Below are 15,925 nucleotides of genomic sequence, written 5' to 3' on the forward strand. Positions count from 1 at the left end.
GCCCTCGTCCACCTCCTCCTCCTCTGCCATTAAATATTTTACAGGGCAATGAGGGGCCCTCCCCACCTAGTGGTGCAGCAGCAGGAGTGGTGACCCCATCAGCCCCCCCCCGAGGAGGAAAATACGGTGAATCTGGCAAATAACACGGAGCCGGAAAGTGAGAGCAAAAATGAAAACGAGGGAGAAGAAGCTCTAACTGACGCTATGCGAATTCTGCATCTTGCAGATAAAACCATAACGAAAAAAGCCCAGTCATGGACTCGCCCTCCATCCGCAATAACTGTAGTCCCAAGATCCCCTGATCGATTTTGGGAGGGAGTTAGGAGATATGCTGCCGAAGCTGGCAGCTGGGATCTAGTTGAACGCCTCAGCCTGTGCTTTCCAACACCAGCATGTCCAAAGCCTGTAGACATAGCAGCGGAGGCTCCTGATAGATTTCCTCTTTTCAAAGCTGCTGCAGGCACAAACCAGCACGGTGAGCACAATCCAATTGGCTGGAAAGTGGTGCAGGATTTGCAGAATAAAGCACAAAAATTTGGAATCAATTCTCCTGAGGTGATGCAACTTATTCGAATAATCAGCACAGATCTGCTGTGTCCATATGACATTACGCATCTCGCACTAGTGCTGTTTCAGCCCGTGCAGTTGCAAGTGTTTCAATCTACTTGGAGGCAGATGGCACGCGCAGCAGCGCAGAATAATTTACGACTGCCACAGGGTGACCCGAGGTTAGGCCTTGGAGAGGATGCTTTGCTTGGTGAAGGGCCGTATAGTAACCCTCGGCTGCAGGCTACATGGCCTCCGATTGTTCTCGAACAGGCACAACATATAGGGATTATGGCATTAAAGCGAACCGTGGAAATGGCAGCTCCAAAGCAAAAATACACTGCTATCCGCCAAGGCCCCAGAGAACCCTTTTTACAGTTTGTAGAAAAAATATCTGCCGCACTGGAAAAACAGGTAGAAGATGAGGTGTTAAGACAAATGCTGTGCAAACAGTTAGCAAAAGATAATGCTAATGAGGACTGTCAAAAAATAATACAGGCTTTACCAGGAGATCCTTCTGTTCCTGACATGGTGGCTGCATGCTCTAAGGTTGGGACAGTGGAACACACGGTGGCCGCCCTAGCCGATGCTATGAGAAATTCAGGGAAATGCTTTGGGTGTGGCAGAGAAGGGCACATCAAGGTAACTTGTCCGCACAAAACATCACCAGGTAAACAGCCGGTGAACAACAACCCACCGGCGATTAATTGCAAGAAATGCGGAAAACCGGGACATTTTGCAAAACAATGTCATTCCAAATTTCATGCTAATGGGCAGCCGCTACAGAGAAACCACAAAAAGAGCACGAGAGGGCGCGGGACGACAACAAATCCCTTCCCGGCAGCCGGCCAACTCCTCTCCATGAACAGTTATCGGCCGCAACAGCTGGCTCAGCAGGGCTGGATGTGTCCACCGCCAACACAGTCACTCTAGTCACGAAAGACATTGTCAAGGACCCTCTTGATGCAAGGGGTCCTATAGGACGAGGACTGAGTGCGTTGCTACCGGGAAGATCAAGTAGCACGTTAAACGGGCTAATTGTGCATGTTGGAGTTATTGATGCCGATTTTACAGGTCAAATTTGCACCCTGGTTTCAACCCCCTACCCACCAGTAACAATCCCAAAAGGTACTCGCATTGCTCAACTTACTCTTTTTTCGAGTTGTATTTCGAAAGCAGAACGGCGACGGCGATGCGATGGAGGCTTCGGCTCTACGGGACCCCCTCAGGTCTGCTGGTCTCAGACTGTTTCATCATCCCGACCACATATGACGTGCACGCTGTCGAATCACGGACGATCGCCGACCACAGTAAGGCTTGCGGAGCTCCTGGACACCGGAGCCGATGTGACTATCATTGCCGATTATCTGTGGCCGTCCACTTGGCCAACAGAGGACGCTGGTATGAGGGTAGTGGGGCTGGGAGGATCCGCGTGAGCAAGGACGGCAGCCACAGCAGTTCTGATTACCAATCCTGAGGGCCAACAAGCAGTCATTAAACCATATGTGATGGCAGCTCCCCTCAATTTATGGGGGAGGGATTGCATGTCACAATGGGGGGGTGAGAATTACCACAGATTTTTAACGGGGGCCACTGTGCTGCAGGGTGTTAGACAATCCACGCTTGTTTTAACTTGGTTAACAAATAACCCTGTGTGGGTGGATCAGTGGCCCCTACCAATTGAAAAATTAAAGGCCCTGCAAGAACTGGTGGTGGAACAACTAGCTGCCGGACACATTGAACCCTCTCAGAGCCCATGGAATACTCCAGTGTTTGTGATAAAAAAGAAATCAGGAAAATGGTGATTTTTGCATGACCTGTGGCAAGTCAATGCTGTCATGGCCACGATGGGGGCTCTGCAACCAGGCATGCCTGCCCCTGCCATGATCCCTCAAGATTAGGAAATCGTTGTCATGGACCTTAAGGACTGTTTTTTTACGATACCGTTAGCTTCCCAAGACAATGAAAAATTTGCATTTTCTGTACCTTTTATCAGTCATGCGGAACCAGCAAAAAGATATCAATGGAGAGTTCTGCCACAGAGCATGAAAAATTCGCCAACAATTTGTCAATGGTTTGTAGCACAAGCTCTGTCACCTGTAAGGGAAAAATTCCCTACTAGTTATTGTTATCATTATATGGATGACATTCTGTTAGCATCAGACAACAAGGAGCAGTTGAATGATATGAAAAATTTGGCCAGGAATTCGTTACAACAATATGGATTAGTTATTGCCTCTGAAAAGGTACAAAAATTAGAACACTGGAAACATTTGGGAATGACAATTACAAGCAAGCAGGTTGTGCCCCAAGCTGTGAAACTCAACCTTGAGGTTAAGACACTCAATGATGTACAGAAACTGATGGGATCCTTGAACTGGATCAGGCCCTATCTTGGACTGACCAATTAGCAGTTGCAACCTTTACTGGAATTATTAAAAAATTCTAATGATCCAACAGAACCCAGAATATTAAATAAGGAAGCGTTAAATGTAATTCACATGGTGGAACAATGTACACACAAGGAATTTGTTTCTCGAATAGATCTGTCTCAATTGGTACAATTCCTTGTACTAATTGACAAAACTGTGCCATTTGGTGCTTTGGTGCAGTGGAATTCTGAGTGGGATGACCCATGACATATTTTAGAATGGACGTTTTTATCATTCCGGCCACAAAAAACTGCTCCTGGATTGTTTGAACTTATTGCTGATGTAATTATAAAAGCCAGAAAATGATGTTTAGAACTAACAGGACGTGATCTAGCTACGATTGTTTTACCTGTTCAAAATTAGTATTTTGAATGATGTCTGGCGAACAATTACGAGCTGCAAGCAGCTATGGCGGGTTTTCAAGGGCAGATATCGTATCATCTACCATCACACCCGCTACTGAAATTTGCTCGAGAAATACCATTTGGTCAGAAAAATTTAAGCCAGCCAGAACCTGTGAAAGGCCCCACTGTCTTTACAGATGGTTCGGGAAAAACAGGTAAAGCAGCAGTAGTATGGTATGAAAACAACACCTGGAACAACAAAGTAGTATACCAAAATGGTTCTCTACAAGTAGTAGAGCTGCGTGCAATGTCTGTTGTTTTTTTCTATTTTTTCTACTCCTGTAAATATTGTAACTGACTCAGCGTATGTCGCTAATTTAGTTTCTCGACTAGACAAAGTGGTTTTGACCATGTCAGACAATCAATTATTATTTGATGTGCTTTTAGAACTCTGGAAAAGTATTCAACTATGAACAGAACCTTATTTTATCATGCACATCCAGAGTCATACCACTTTACCCGGATTTTATACGGAAGGTAATGCCAGAGCAGATGCTCTTGTTTCTGCTGTGACTCTGAGTACTGTTCCTAACACGAAGCAACAAGCTGTGTTATCACATCAATTTTTTCATCAAGGTTTTCGAGCTTTATGACGGCAGTTTGGTTTGTCCCATACTGAAGCTCGCTCTATTGTAGCTGCCTGCCCTGATTGCCAAGGAACTCACACTCCAGTGTATTTTGGTACCAATCCCAGAGGTATGCAGGCCTTACAGATTTGGCAAACTGATGTTACTCATAAAAATTAATTTGGCCAACAGAAATATGTTCATGTTTCTATTGATACTTATTGTCATGCTTTGGTAGCAACAGCACATAATGGAGAAACTGGAAAAGATGTGATTCGACATTTACAGGCGGCTTTCTCTATGCTTGGGGCGTGTGCCACGCCAAATTAAAACAGACAATGGCCCAGCATATGCTTCACAGAAAGTTCAAACATTTTTTAATCTGTGGTGTGTTACTCATGTTACAGGAATTCCCCATTCCCCAACTGGACAAGCAACTGTTGAGAGTGCACATGGCACGCTGAAGTGGCAGCTTCAAAAACGAAAAGGGGGAACGATTGGGGAGCCACCACAGGCATGTTTAGATAAAGCAGTTTATGTTCTTAACTTTCTCCATTATGGGGATAATTCTTCTCTACCTCCTCTTTTTCAACATTTCTCTTCTCTTTTTTCAACACAGAATTTACAAAAAGGCATCAAAGTACATGTTAAAAATTTAATTACTGGTCAGTGGAGTGGACTATGTGAGCTATTAACCTAGGGAAGGGGTTATGCTTGTGTTTCCACAGATGCCGGTCCTCCCTCGGTTCCTGCTCGGTGTGTTCGGCCTGTATTGAAACCTGCCTCAGGGTGAACGATGGGTGGTCTCACAACCTAAACAAAATGTTTGGGTCACTTTAGCAAACATGACACACCAGGACACCTTGTGTCTCGCCACCACAACCTCTGAAAATCCATTCTCTATATGCTGGGTAGGACTACCTGTGGACACCTGGCCAAACCCACTGCAGATACCGAATCTCTGTAATTCTCCAAAAAGTTGTACAAAAAACTGGGATCTTGTGTATGCGCATCTTTCACCAGTCGCCCCAAGAGTTAGAATTATTAGGATCTGTAATGATGGATGCTTGTGTGTTTTTTAATTACTCTTATAGCAATACCGCTCGCTGAGGCCAAAACGTTAATGCAACTAGTATTCTCTATCGCAGTGCAACTGCATGGTGTAATTATACAGCACCTAATGCTTCACGATCTTCTGTTGTTCGTTTTGTGCTACCTCCTGGTGTGTTTTTAATCTGTGGAGATCGTGCCTGAGGAGGCATTCCATCTAAACTGAACGGAGACTCATGTAGCCTCGGACGCCTCACGTTATTAACACCAAATATGTTAACGATTCTGAACATGACTCGAAAACATAGACAAGTCCGAAGGTCTGTTCATCGGTTTAGCAGTTCCTGTCAAGATGACGTTGAATTCTGGAATCGAGGCCAGATTTTAGCAGCCTCCATATTGGCACCAGGAGTTGGCGTTGCAAATGCCTTAAGAACTTTAAATAAGTTAGGATGTCGGCTTAGTAAGCAATCTAAGGCTACCTCTTTAGCTTTAAGTGGCTTTCTAATTGATGTTGGTAGTGTTAGACATGCTACGCTACAAAATAGAGCTGCAGTTGATTTCTTGCTTTTAGCACAAGGACACGGTTGTGATGAGTTTGAAGGGATGTGTTGTATGAATCTATCCGATCACTCAGAATCCATTTTCAGTAGTATTCAACAATTGAAGAAGGGAGGCAGGAAGCTGACAGAAAGCGATGAATTAGATTGGCTGACAAAGATGTTCAAGGGTTGGGGATTGTCTGGATGGTTGATATCTCTGCTCAAGACTGGGAGGGTAGTTATCCTAGTTGCGATAACTGTGTTCCTAATGTTGCCCTGTCTTTTCAGCCGTCTGCAAAGGGCCCTGCAGAGGGCAGCCGGGACAATATTTTTAGCACAAATACAAAAAGGGGGAATTGTCAGGGGACGCAACGAGTCTACGGAATCCCCGACAGTTCGAGAACAGCGCGACTTTGAGCAACCTGTAGTGTATCCTTGAGAGTCCGGAAAGATCCGAGAAGACCAGTACAAAAACAAGATAGTGATAAGAAGAACCATCCTGACAAACTCACCAATCATGAATTGTTAGTTACTAACCAAACCAATCATATACTAACACATACTCTGAAGAAGGGGATAAAAAGGTGTGTTAGAACAATAAAGTAGCCATTTTGCATGATCTATTACTTGTCGTGTCCATCTCTACCGCGACAGTTAGTTACTAACTACACCAATCACATATGAACACATACTTTGAAGAAGGTAATAAAAAGGTTTGTTAGAACAGTAAAGTAGCCATTTTGCACAATCTGATGCTTGTGTCTGTCTCCACTGCAACAACAGAGAACTGGGGGATTTCTGTACATTGGTTTCTAACTGTGTGTTACTGCAGTTACTTACACTGCAGAAGTGTTATGCTTAGAGTGGAAATGAAAGTTGGAAAGGATGTGGAGAAGTTTGGGAATGAAGAATCGTCTGGTTAGAACGTTGTTGCGCACTGTTACCAAACTGTACATTAGAAACTGAAACTTTACCTTCTTACTGTCGCAGGGCTATTTTTCAGGACTAAAACTTTTTCTAAGTAAAACTGCAGAGGCTCTTCTTTGGCTTCAGGTAGGATTATAGTTAATTTTAAGTGCTTCTTCCTGACCCTGCTTTTAAATTCAGAGTTACCAGTGAGATAACCATTGTTTAGTTTATAATACTGTATAAAAATGACTGTGACATACAGCCGGAGTGAAGCATCACCACTGAAGTAACCATCAGTAACGGGGCACAGGACCTTGGTTTGCCTTTTTTTCTCCCCTGAATGTAGTGGAAATTTCAAGTAACTATTTCTAGAATTTCAGATGGTATAAGATGAGGTTTAAGTATCTATTCAGGTGCAGCTCAACTTATTTTAAAAGTAAAACCAGATCTAGACAGAGTTAATATTGTCATTTATTTCCATCTGATTATATAAGATAAGACTTACAGAACAGTCTTCAATGCTCAGAGTCTTTATTCACGTCACATGAAAATACACACTTTGGTCCAACTGAACAATATTTCCTTTGGAGATGTATGCAAGCAGACAGCAACTGCTCACTGTAGCGTAACTTTCTCAGCTCCTTTTGATACAAACACAGGAAGTCCTCAAAACCTTTATTCCTTATGATTACGCTGGTAATATACCACAGCTTATTATAATACAACCGCTAAACTGTAAGTATTGCCACACTGCTCTTCAGGATCGTAGCTTTGCAAATAATGTAGTTACATGGATGATTTATATGCCTGTTTCAATATTTAGGCATTTCAAACTAATACATTAAAAAAATAACAATGCAGATAAGGGCATTACATTACATAAGTGCATAAGATGATGAAGAGACTGGAGCATCTCTCATGTGAGAGGCCTGTAGAGCTGGGGCTGTTCAGACCAGAGAAGAGACACCTCAGGGGGCGGATCTCATCAGTAGTCTTAAATACCTGATGGGAAGGCATAAAGAAGATGGAGCTAGGCTCTTCTCGGCCATACCCAGTCACAGGAAAAGGGGCACAAACTGAAACACAGGAAATTCCACCTGAATGTAAGGGAACACTTTTTTACTGTGTGGATGGTTGAACGTGGGAACATGTTGTCCAGGCAGGCTGAGGAGTCTCTATCCTCACAGATATTCAAAACCCTACGTGACCCGCTGTAGTGGATGCCGCTTAAGCAAAGGAGGTGGACTGGACAATCTCCAGAGATGCCTTGCAACCTCACCTGTTCTGTGATTTTGTGGAGTGAATATACAAATATACAAATGATAAAGTCTCTATATGAATAAAAAATCTTTTAAAATTAAATACTGAATTAACTCAGTCACTCAAGTGACAATTTCTCACCAGGCTTGAGCAAAAGCAGTTGACTGACTTGTGAGATTTGTTTTTAAAGAACGATTGATTCATTCTTCATAGCCTTCCTTCTTTCACATCCATTGTGGAATCCTTTAGTGCCATCAGGACCTTTAGGCAGCCGCAGCACCCCTACAGGCAGACCATCTGCATTTTGTATTTTCCGAGCCAACATGGGGCTACTGCCGGGACTCTTGTCTTGTGTTACGGTTTGAGATTTTCTTCTCTGTACCCAGGGGCTACCACAAGGAGTGATACTACTATCTGAGGAATAATCTGTACATTTCTGTGGAATTTCAGGGCTACTGCTTGGGTTAAGCTTGCTGTCTTCAGCCAGCGGAGACTTTTTGGTTACTTTTCTCAGTGAAGATGGACTATTCCAAGGACTTGATCTGGGTGACACATTAGGACTCAAGTGGTTGTTTGGGTGGATGATGGGGCTCAAATTACTCTTAGTATTTGTTGCAGTACTTTTGCGTCCTGACAACGGTGATGTAGGATTACTCTCTGGGTCAGAAGAGCTATTTGCTGAAGATTCGTCACCAACAAACTGAAGTTCCTCAACTCTCTTATTAAGGGATCTAGCCTTCTTAAGGCTCTTGCTGGTATCTTCATCTCTGTTCTTGTCTTTGTGAACTTTTTTCTTTGGAGGTTTCATGCCTATTAGGACAACTTTCATGCTGGCCTCTTTCTTTTCAGCACACATGAAGTCATGAGCACGCACGGCAGCATCTACTTCTTCAAATTCTATAATAGCACATTCCTGAGTTGCCAGTTGGGTGTACCGATTGCTGACCCTCCTGATATCAGGTGGTAGATCCCTCCCTGGCTTGAGAATACGAACTGATGAAATTACACCAAAAGTTACAAAGGTTTTGAGGAGATGCTCCATTACCCTTTCTTGCATGCATCCATTTTCTTGTTGTTTGTTAAGAGCCTGCAGCTCAGAAATCATGTGGATATCATAGACCAGTAACATCCTGGTAGGGAGGTTTTCACTTGGAAACACTGGAACTGGAGTATTTCTTCTAACCTTTCTGTTATCGTCATTGAGCTCAAGAGTGTCTGAGTACTTCAGCGCATAGGCTGTGGTCCTCCAGTCACGGGTAAGGTGTTTCACCTTGAAGACAGACACGGGTTAAGCAGCACAACTAATCAAACCCACTCAAACTAATTACAGAAAGCGTAAGGCAGATACAGGCTCCAGTCTACAAAGAGAAACCTGGATTTAAGTTTCATGTATCAGACTTGAGTGAAGAAGTAAACAGTTTTCCTGCTATAATGGGCATCAGTGAGTTCCTGTAAAGCTCATGGCATGTTCAATCTACAGAAGATAGGAACTGATGCTACATCTCAAACTGAAAATCATTACTTTATCTTAAAGCCTGCTCAAGTGATGTTCAGTCATTCCATATCTAGGTCTGAACCATGACAACATGCATGTTCTGTGGGTTTTATTTTGTTAAATTTGCCAAACAAGTAGTTTTGCCAAGTTTAGGACTTCATTTTACTGAACTGATTTTTCTTCCCTCAAAAATCTCACTTTAAAACCCCCCCGAAATGTCCCCATTTCCAAGGAGTGTTTTTAAGAGTTTATCTGTTATCAGTATAATCTGTTTGAAGTGGTCTGAGGAAACTGGGAGTGCCTTAACTTCTAGACCGAATAGCTCTGCAAAACTGTCAAGATTTAGAATCTTGGCAAAGTGTTTCTAACATAATTTAAGAAATCAGTTACATACACATATGTACATAGGAGTTCCTAATGTAAAAAACAAAAAAAAAAAGAAAAGAAAAAAAAAGAATAAAACCCACCTCACCTTTAAGTTACTTCATTTACCAGATACTTTTTACTAGTCTTAATTTTTGGATCTCTGTACATTTGCAAAGGTCAGACTCACCATCCTTTCACAGACACAGGAAAGTAACTTTACATAGCTACTCATGAGTAGCTGATCTAGAAATGACTTTTAATCCAACGTCCCATTTACTATGCCTTGCTGTCTCCCAGAATGGTAATTTAAAAGCTTAGTTGCTTAAAGCCTATGATTTCCCTAGCCAATCATGAACAAGTTCCAGAAGTGAAGTTCTGTATGAGAACACACCTAACCATCACATCAAAACTTAATCAACCCCTGAGAGAGGCTGATAAAGAGGAAGACTGTAAAACAACCTCTATAAAATAAGTTATTTCCATCTTATCTCTCCTAATGTTTTTAGATTCACCAGGCTTACACAAGGTGCTTCAAGTCTTAGAAAGGTAACTTACCTTCTTAAAAGAAGTGAGGAGTTTAACACTGACATAGCCCATCTTATTTCTTCTCACATGCTTTAGAAGGAAGGCATCTTTCTCAAGGTTCTCATCTGAGAAGTAATATTCAATCTGTGCTATTAACTTCTGGATCAGGTCATTTTCTGGTGGTTTCCAGTTCTGGTCAGAGTCATAATCATTTTCCCCACCACTAGAAAACAGTTAAATCATTTTATTAAACAGATCTTCATCTTATATTAGTGGATTCAAATACTCTTTCAAAATGAAAAGGCATAACCATAATGCTGATTCCAACTTACTTTATATGTAGGCACTGAACAGGTATCACCCTAGCCATCTGAGGCAGGAGGCCAGCTCAGAGGATGAAGCTTTCCAGTCAGCGTAAGAAGTCAAGTTCCTGAGCTCATTCCAAAAGCTAATCTCAGTGTAGAGCAATGAGACACATACACTAGCATCTTGAAAACACTCTGTCAACTCAAATCCTACACCAAAACATGAAATGCAGGTGCACAGGCACTTGGTGCTGTACAAAGTTCCTCCAGGGACAGTATTTTGGGTTTCAGTATGAAGCTATTAAACAATGGCTTGACATTTATGTGCTTCATGAGTAGTGTCACGTACCAGCGAATGAATAGTCCAACTTGATGCAACCATGATTTCTCAAGCCTCGTCACTGCATGCATGCAGGAGCCAGTATCCAGGGAGCAAGAAAGACTGGCAGGAGGACTATTGCACTTTTTACAGGTCACTTCCAGAGTGACAGAGTAACTTAACTAGCAGTTTACCAAGGGGCTTAAACTGTACGGATGTTTCAGATTAAGGACTTTGGTGCAGTAGCAGCTCATGTACCTCAGGAACAGCTGTATGGCACTCATATGCAGGTTGTTAAGAAGTCATTCTCATTTCCTCTCTTCCCCCTCCCATCATGTTGTCTAGGTATCTGTGCAAAACGAAGCACTACTGGGCATCCTATCCTCCCCAAAAGATATTGCAACCATGGACTTGAGATTAACTTCTTGCCACATACTGCTACAGCAACATGTTTGTTGCTGAAATACAAACGACCATTTAAATTGTTATCTAGCACTGAGGCAAATAGTTCACCCACAGACTACAGCCATAGAAGTTGCTATACAAACTATAACACACAAATCTGTCTTAACCCAGAGTCACTTTTTTTAAAGCTGTTAGCAGCCCAGTTTTGCTGTAGGACCATCATGAAAGTTTCTGTTAAGAAAAACAAAATAAAAATCATCCACTAAGCTCCGTAGACCCTATAAATCATGTATTATTTGGTCTCCTATGTGCATCAGCAACAAAAAAGGAGAAGCCACACATTTACTCCAAATGGTCCTAAACGGCTTTTTGCAGAGCTTGTGGAATCGTTAAACAAAGGAGCAGGCATCACACTAGAGTCCTCCGAGGGCAATCTGGCAGGGAGGATGCAGGCTAATGAACCACCTTGTCTTGTGGCAGTTTTGTCCTGGAGACAAACTGGAGACTGTTACCTTAATGCTGACTGACGTGCCGCCCATGCCTGGGCGCAGGCAGAAGCACTGCCTAGGCAGGTGCTTGCTGTACATCTGAAGATATTTTTCAGATCAGTGGGCTCTGCACAGGGAACGTGCTCCCAGCTGTGACAAGTTACGGCAGTTCTCTGGGACCTGGCTTTCTGAAGCTAACGATTTATTCACTTCTTATGGTTCTTCTGATGATAAGGCAACACATCAGATATACACGCATACTCACTCACACAATCCTGGAAGTCTCCTTGTTAAAATCTCCCTAGCCACTTAATGGGCTACAGTTCAAAGGAATGAAAAGAGTGAGAGAGCAAGAAAAAGAATTTAAGTTATTTGACAATGCCAGAAGTGGAGGACAGTAAGTGAAGTTATAAGATAGTAAAAAAACATTCAATGGCCAGCTGTGGGTGCTGGTTTGAGAAGGGAGACAAAACAAGGTTAAGTGTTTATTTTTCATTCGTGATTTTCCCTTACTCCACTGCTTCTCATTTTTCATTCACTACCGATTCAGAACTAGTGTGGGCACAAGAAACTTAGAACATTTTAGCATTTTTACATATCCACACTCTGCTAAGAAAAGCTTACTTTCAATTCAGGATGGAGCTTACAGGTTTTCTAGAGGATTTATTAGTACAGACATTTGCAGGTATTTGGAAGGTTTGGATGGAAAGAAAATGGAGCATCATGCTTCGGGGGAAAAAAAAAAAAAAAAAAAAAAGAACTGCATGTTTGCAATGATCAGTACCATCCTTACTTACAGTGTTAACACACTGAATAAGAGTGAGACAGGTCTCATTTCACCTCTCTAAATTAAATATTGGTCACAGTCTGAACGATACACCTTTTCTCTATTTGGTAGACAGTTCAGCTTTTGCAAAATCTTTAGGGCTTTTACAACAGCCTTCACTAAGTACTGCAGGGAAATTCCACTTACAGCAAATGCAGAAATTTGTAACTAGCTGCACATTAATTCATAGTAATGATCAACTGGTAGTATCTCTAGGGTATCAAGTCTGCTACAAAGGTAGTTGATAAACCCATGGCAGTCAACATTGACAAAAAAAAAAAGCCTAATAGTTATTCGCAACTTTCATTTACCTATTTATTTATTCAGAGCTTTGTGACGGATATGCTTGTCAAAACACGATAGACTGAAAACCTAGCTTTTAACACGGTGACTCATCTGGCTATTAGTCACACAAGAAAGTAAACACATATCTGCATAGAGAATAGACTTCGGGTTTTAAACATCAAAACTCACAAACAGTATATTAAATTGTCTGGATAGAGTCTAACCTTTTGACAAGTTTTTGCTGAGTCTCAAAAAGAATAAGGTATTGTATTAATAAGCACTATGTGGCAATATAATCTACAGCATTAAGTTGATGTTCCAAGAGTACAATCTCCCAAAGGCAGTGCAAATCTGCCAACAAAAACTAGTGGATACAATACTGGGTGCCTACTAGTGGGACACGTGGCTGCAGCAATCATTAAATTTCAACTTCTATTGCAAGACATTACATTTTAGACCGACAACATCATAAAGATGTTCACCTTTCAAGGTCAGATTCTTCCTGTGTCTGTCTGCATCCAAAATAAACTTAAGTTCAGCAAGAACAGCTTTACTTTATGTGCAGGAGAACTACCTGTTTGTTATAAACAGTCTGAAGGTTTTTCTGAAGCACCTGGCAGCTAAACGGCTGAGGACTGAATATCGTAAATACTCAGAGATCTCCCGAAGAACTGTGGTGTCTTGACCATGAGGAAATGGTTTTCATTTCTTGAGTTATAAAACCTAGAAACTGAGGAAAAAAATCTAAATTGTCTGCTAGCTTAGCTGGAGAGCTAAATGGCTCATGCCCAGCAGTTTTAGACCATCACTTACTTACAATTTTTCAAATGTTTGGGTAAATAACTTCCTACCAGATGTTTCATTCCCAAAAGTAAACCCGTAGCTAAGGTTACATGCAAATGGCAAAAGCATGTGTGAACTCCACTCACCTACTTCTGATGCAGAGCCTCTATAGTTCTCTCCAGGGCAATACCTCTGGCCTTTCCTGGATCAGGAAGAGGCCATTTACAAAAAGGCAACCTCCACAAGAACTGAATATACATCAGCACTGTCAGCAAACATTTCTGAAGACAGCACCTACTGCAGACGATTAAATTAGCGACATTTAAGAGTTAGCTATTATGTGTTACAAAGTTTGAAAAAATAAGCACCCATTTTTCCAGTCTAGGCCGGGGCTAGAAGCTCTTACACAAGCAACATTGTCAAAGAAAACAAATGTAAAAAATACTCTGAATTTAAGATATCAGTAATTGGAATGCAACACTATAGACTGCTGTACACAATTGATTTATAAAAATACAACAGTCACATATGATTGTGGAAAGAACAAGTAGACTCAGTTTAAACATTTTACTTGTGCCTAGCTACGCTCGCCTCCTGTTTCTGTGGCGCATAGCTGACAACTTCGGCAGCTGGAGAAAATTCCCCCTCTCCAACTACCCCTCTGTAATTAAAAATAATACACCGCAGTTCATTCTGAGTCAGTGCTAGGATATGAAGTTAGAGAATCTATTAGAAACAATTGATCTTCTAACAGAATACTGAATTTCATGCTACTGTACCTAAATAAGTTTATGTGACTCAATTTATTACTGCATCTGCAGCTTTAATACAAAACGTTAAGATGGACTACAACTAACGAGCTTTGTCTCTCTGCAGTTTTCTGGCACAAAAATCCTGGATGTTTCTTTTACAAGTAAGAGATTCTGGTAGGCTTCAAAGTAACTTAATTCCTGCAATTTATCATTAAATACAGACAACACTATTGGCATTACCAAGCAGTAAAGCGTAGAGCAGATTATAAAGTGGTAGTTCCTTCTGCCTTTAAGCTGGTCTCGATTTCATGTCTGGCCAACTTGCTTCCAAAGCCCTAGAACGGGTCTGCTTGTCCGTCTCTTAATTCTACTAAAGAAAATCTCTACGCTTCTACGCAATAAAAACCAAACGGGGAGGGGGAAAAACCCCCAACAACCCAAAACAAAAACAAAACCACCAAACCCTTTCTGTAAAAGGCAGTGAAATGGAAACCTCGGGGGCACCACAGCCCGGCGCTTCTCGCTGCGGGGGAAGCCACGTCCCGCTCCGCACCTACGGCGGGGCTGCGGCGCCCAGCCCCGGCCCCGGCCCCTCCACCTCCCTCGGACACACACACACACACACGCAGCCCGGGTGGGCGGCCCCCGCCCGGCGGCTGTCCCGCGGACGCCGGCCGTCCCCGCTGGAGGGCTTCCCGCGTCCCCCAGCCCTCCCCGCCGGCGTTGCATCAGCCGCGGCCGCACCGTTACGTGGGCGTCCGCGGCGGCCTCGCTCCGCACAGCCGGGCCCGCAGGCGGAGGCGGCCGCCGGCCGCGGCCCCTTCCCTCCTGCCACCACCACCACCGCCGCCGCCGCTGCCCGGCCCGCGCCCCGGCGGGGGGCTCACCTGGAGCGCCCGCACCGCCCCGAGTCCTCTTCGCTGCAGCTGCCGCCGCCCCGCGCCGCCGGGCACGGCGCGCCGCCGCCCTCCTCCTCCTCCTCCTCCTCCTCCGCCTCCGCCTCCCCCTCCTCCGCGGCCGCCTGCACGGCCACTCGGATCTGCACGGGGCCGCCGGCCCCAGCCCCAGGCTCCGCCGCCTCGGAGCCCCCCGGGGTGTCCGGCTGCCGCTGGGCCATGGCGCTGGGCGGCAGAGCGCGCCCCGCCGCCGCCGCCGCGGCGATGCCCCCGGCTGCGGCCGCCGCCGCCCGCCTCCCGCCGCCCCCCCTCCCTGCGCTTCGCTTCGCGTCGCCTCCGCTCCCCTCCCGCTGAGGCGGCGGCGCAACCAGCTGCGCTCCCCCGGGCGCGCCCCGGCGGGGGGCAGCCGCAGGGTCCGTCCCTCCTCCGGCGATGCTGCGCCCAGCGCGGGGGCCCGGCTGCAGGCCGGTTACGGTTTCTTGCCCGTCGACGACCGAACTGGGACTGCTTTTCTTTCAAAACAACTGGCTCCTCACGGAGGACCAACGCCCCGGCTTCTCATCTCCTTGTGCGGCCTTGGGGCTGCGCTGCTGCGTCCTGACTAGAGCGTTGCGTTGTAAGAAATTCAAAGAAAGTTACGCTGGGCTGAGTGTGGTTTTCATATGCCGAGGATGAGGTTTTGAAGTAAGAAAACCGAGTGAACAAGGACACGACTGGATACGTGTTAGTTCTGTAGAGCACTCCTCTGTAATTCTGCATGGAACTTAAACA

General features: G+C 44.2%; 1 protein-coding gene across 3 annotated transcripts; it reads right to left on the reverse strand.

Annotated features, from left to right (window-relative positions):
• Positions 1-6,930: 6,930 nt before the first annotated feature.
• LARP6 (La ribonucleoprotein 6, translational regulator) lies at positions 6,931-15,446 on the reverse strand. 3 transcript variants are annotated; one of them, XM_049813009.1, is made up of 4 exons: positions 13,653-13,963; positions 10,428-10,525; positions 10,126-10,318; positions 6,931-8,979 (listed from the first exon to the last, which is right to left on the reverse strand). In XM_049813009.1, the coding sequence occupies exons 2-4, from the start codon at positions 10,463-10,465 to the stop codon at positions 7,894-7,896; spliced, it is 1,317 nt and encodes a 438-aa protein (XP_049668966.1). In that variant the 5' UTR covers positions 10,466-10,525; positions 13,653-13,963; the 3' UTR covers positions 6,931-7,893. The 3 variants fall into 3 exon arrangements, with proteins under 3 accessions (XP_049668966.1, XP_049668965.1, XP_049668967.1); XM_049813008.1 differs by lacking the exons at positions 10,428-10,525; positions 13,653-13,963 and adding an exon at positions 15,146-15,446; XM_049813010.1 differs by lacking the exon at positions 10,428-10,525 and having other exon boundaries at positions 13,653-13,962.
• Positions 15,447-15,925: the final 479 nt, after the last annotated feature.

Source organism: Accipiter gentilis, chromosome 10 (genome assembly GCF_929443795.1).
Source record: "Accipiter gentilis chromosome 10, bAccGen1.1, whole genome shotgun sequence".
Taxonomy (NCBI): domain Eukaryota; kingdom Metazoa; phylum Chordata; class Aves; order Accipitriformes; family Accipitridae; genus Astur; species Astur gentilis.

What these genes read in the sequence shown, in the direction of transcription:
- LARP6 (XM_049813008.1), bottom strand. Translation starts at nt 15,375, where the DNA reads ATGGCCCAGCGGCAGCCGGACACCCCGGGGGGCTCCGAGGCGGCGGAG. An exon ending in GGGCGGTGCGGGCGCTCCAG is followed by an intron (nt 10,319 to 15,145) that starts GTGAGCCCCCCG and finishes ACTGTTTTCTAG; the next exon opens with TGGTGGGGAAAATGATTATG. An exon ending in TCCTCACTTCTTTTAAGAAG is followed by an intron (nt 8,980 to 10,125) that starts GTAAGTTACCTT and finishes TCTGTCTTCAAG; the next exon opens with GTGAAACACCTTACCCGTGA.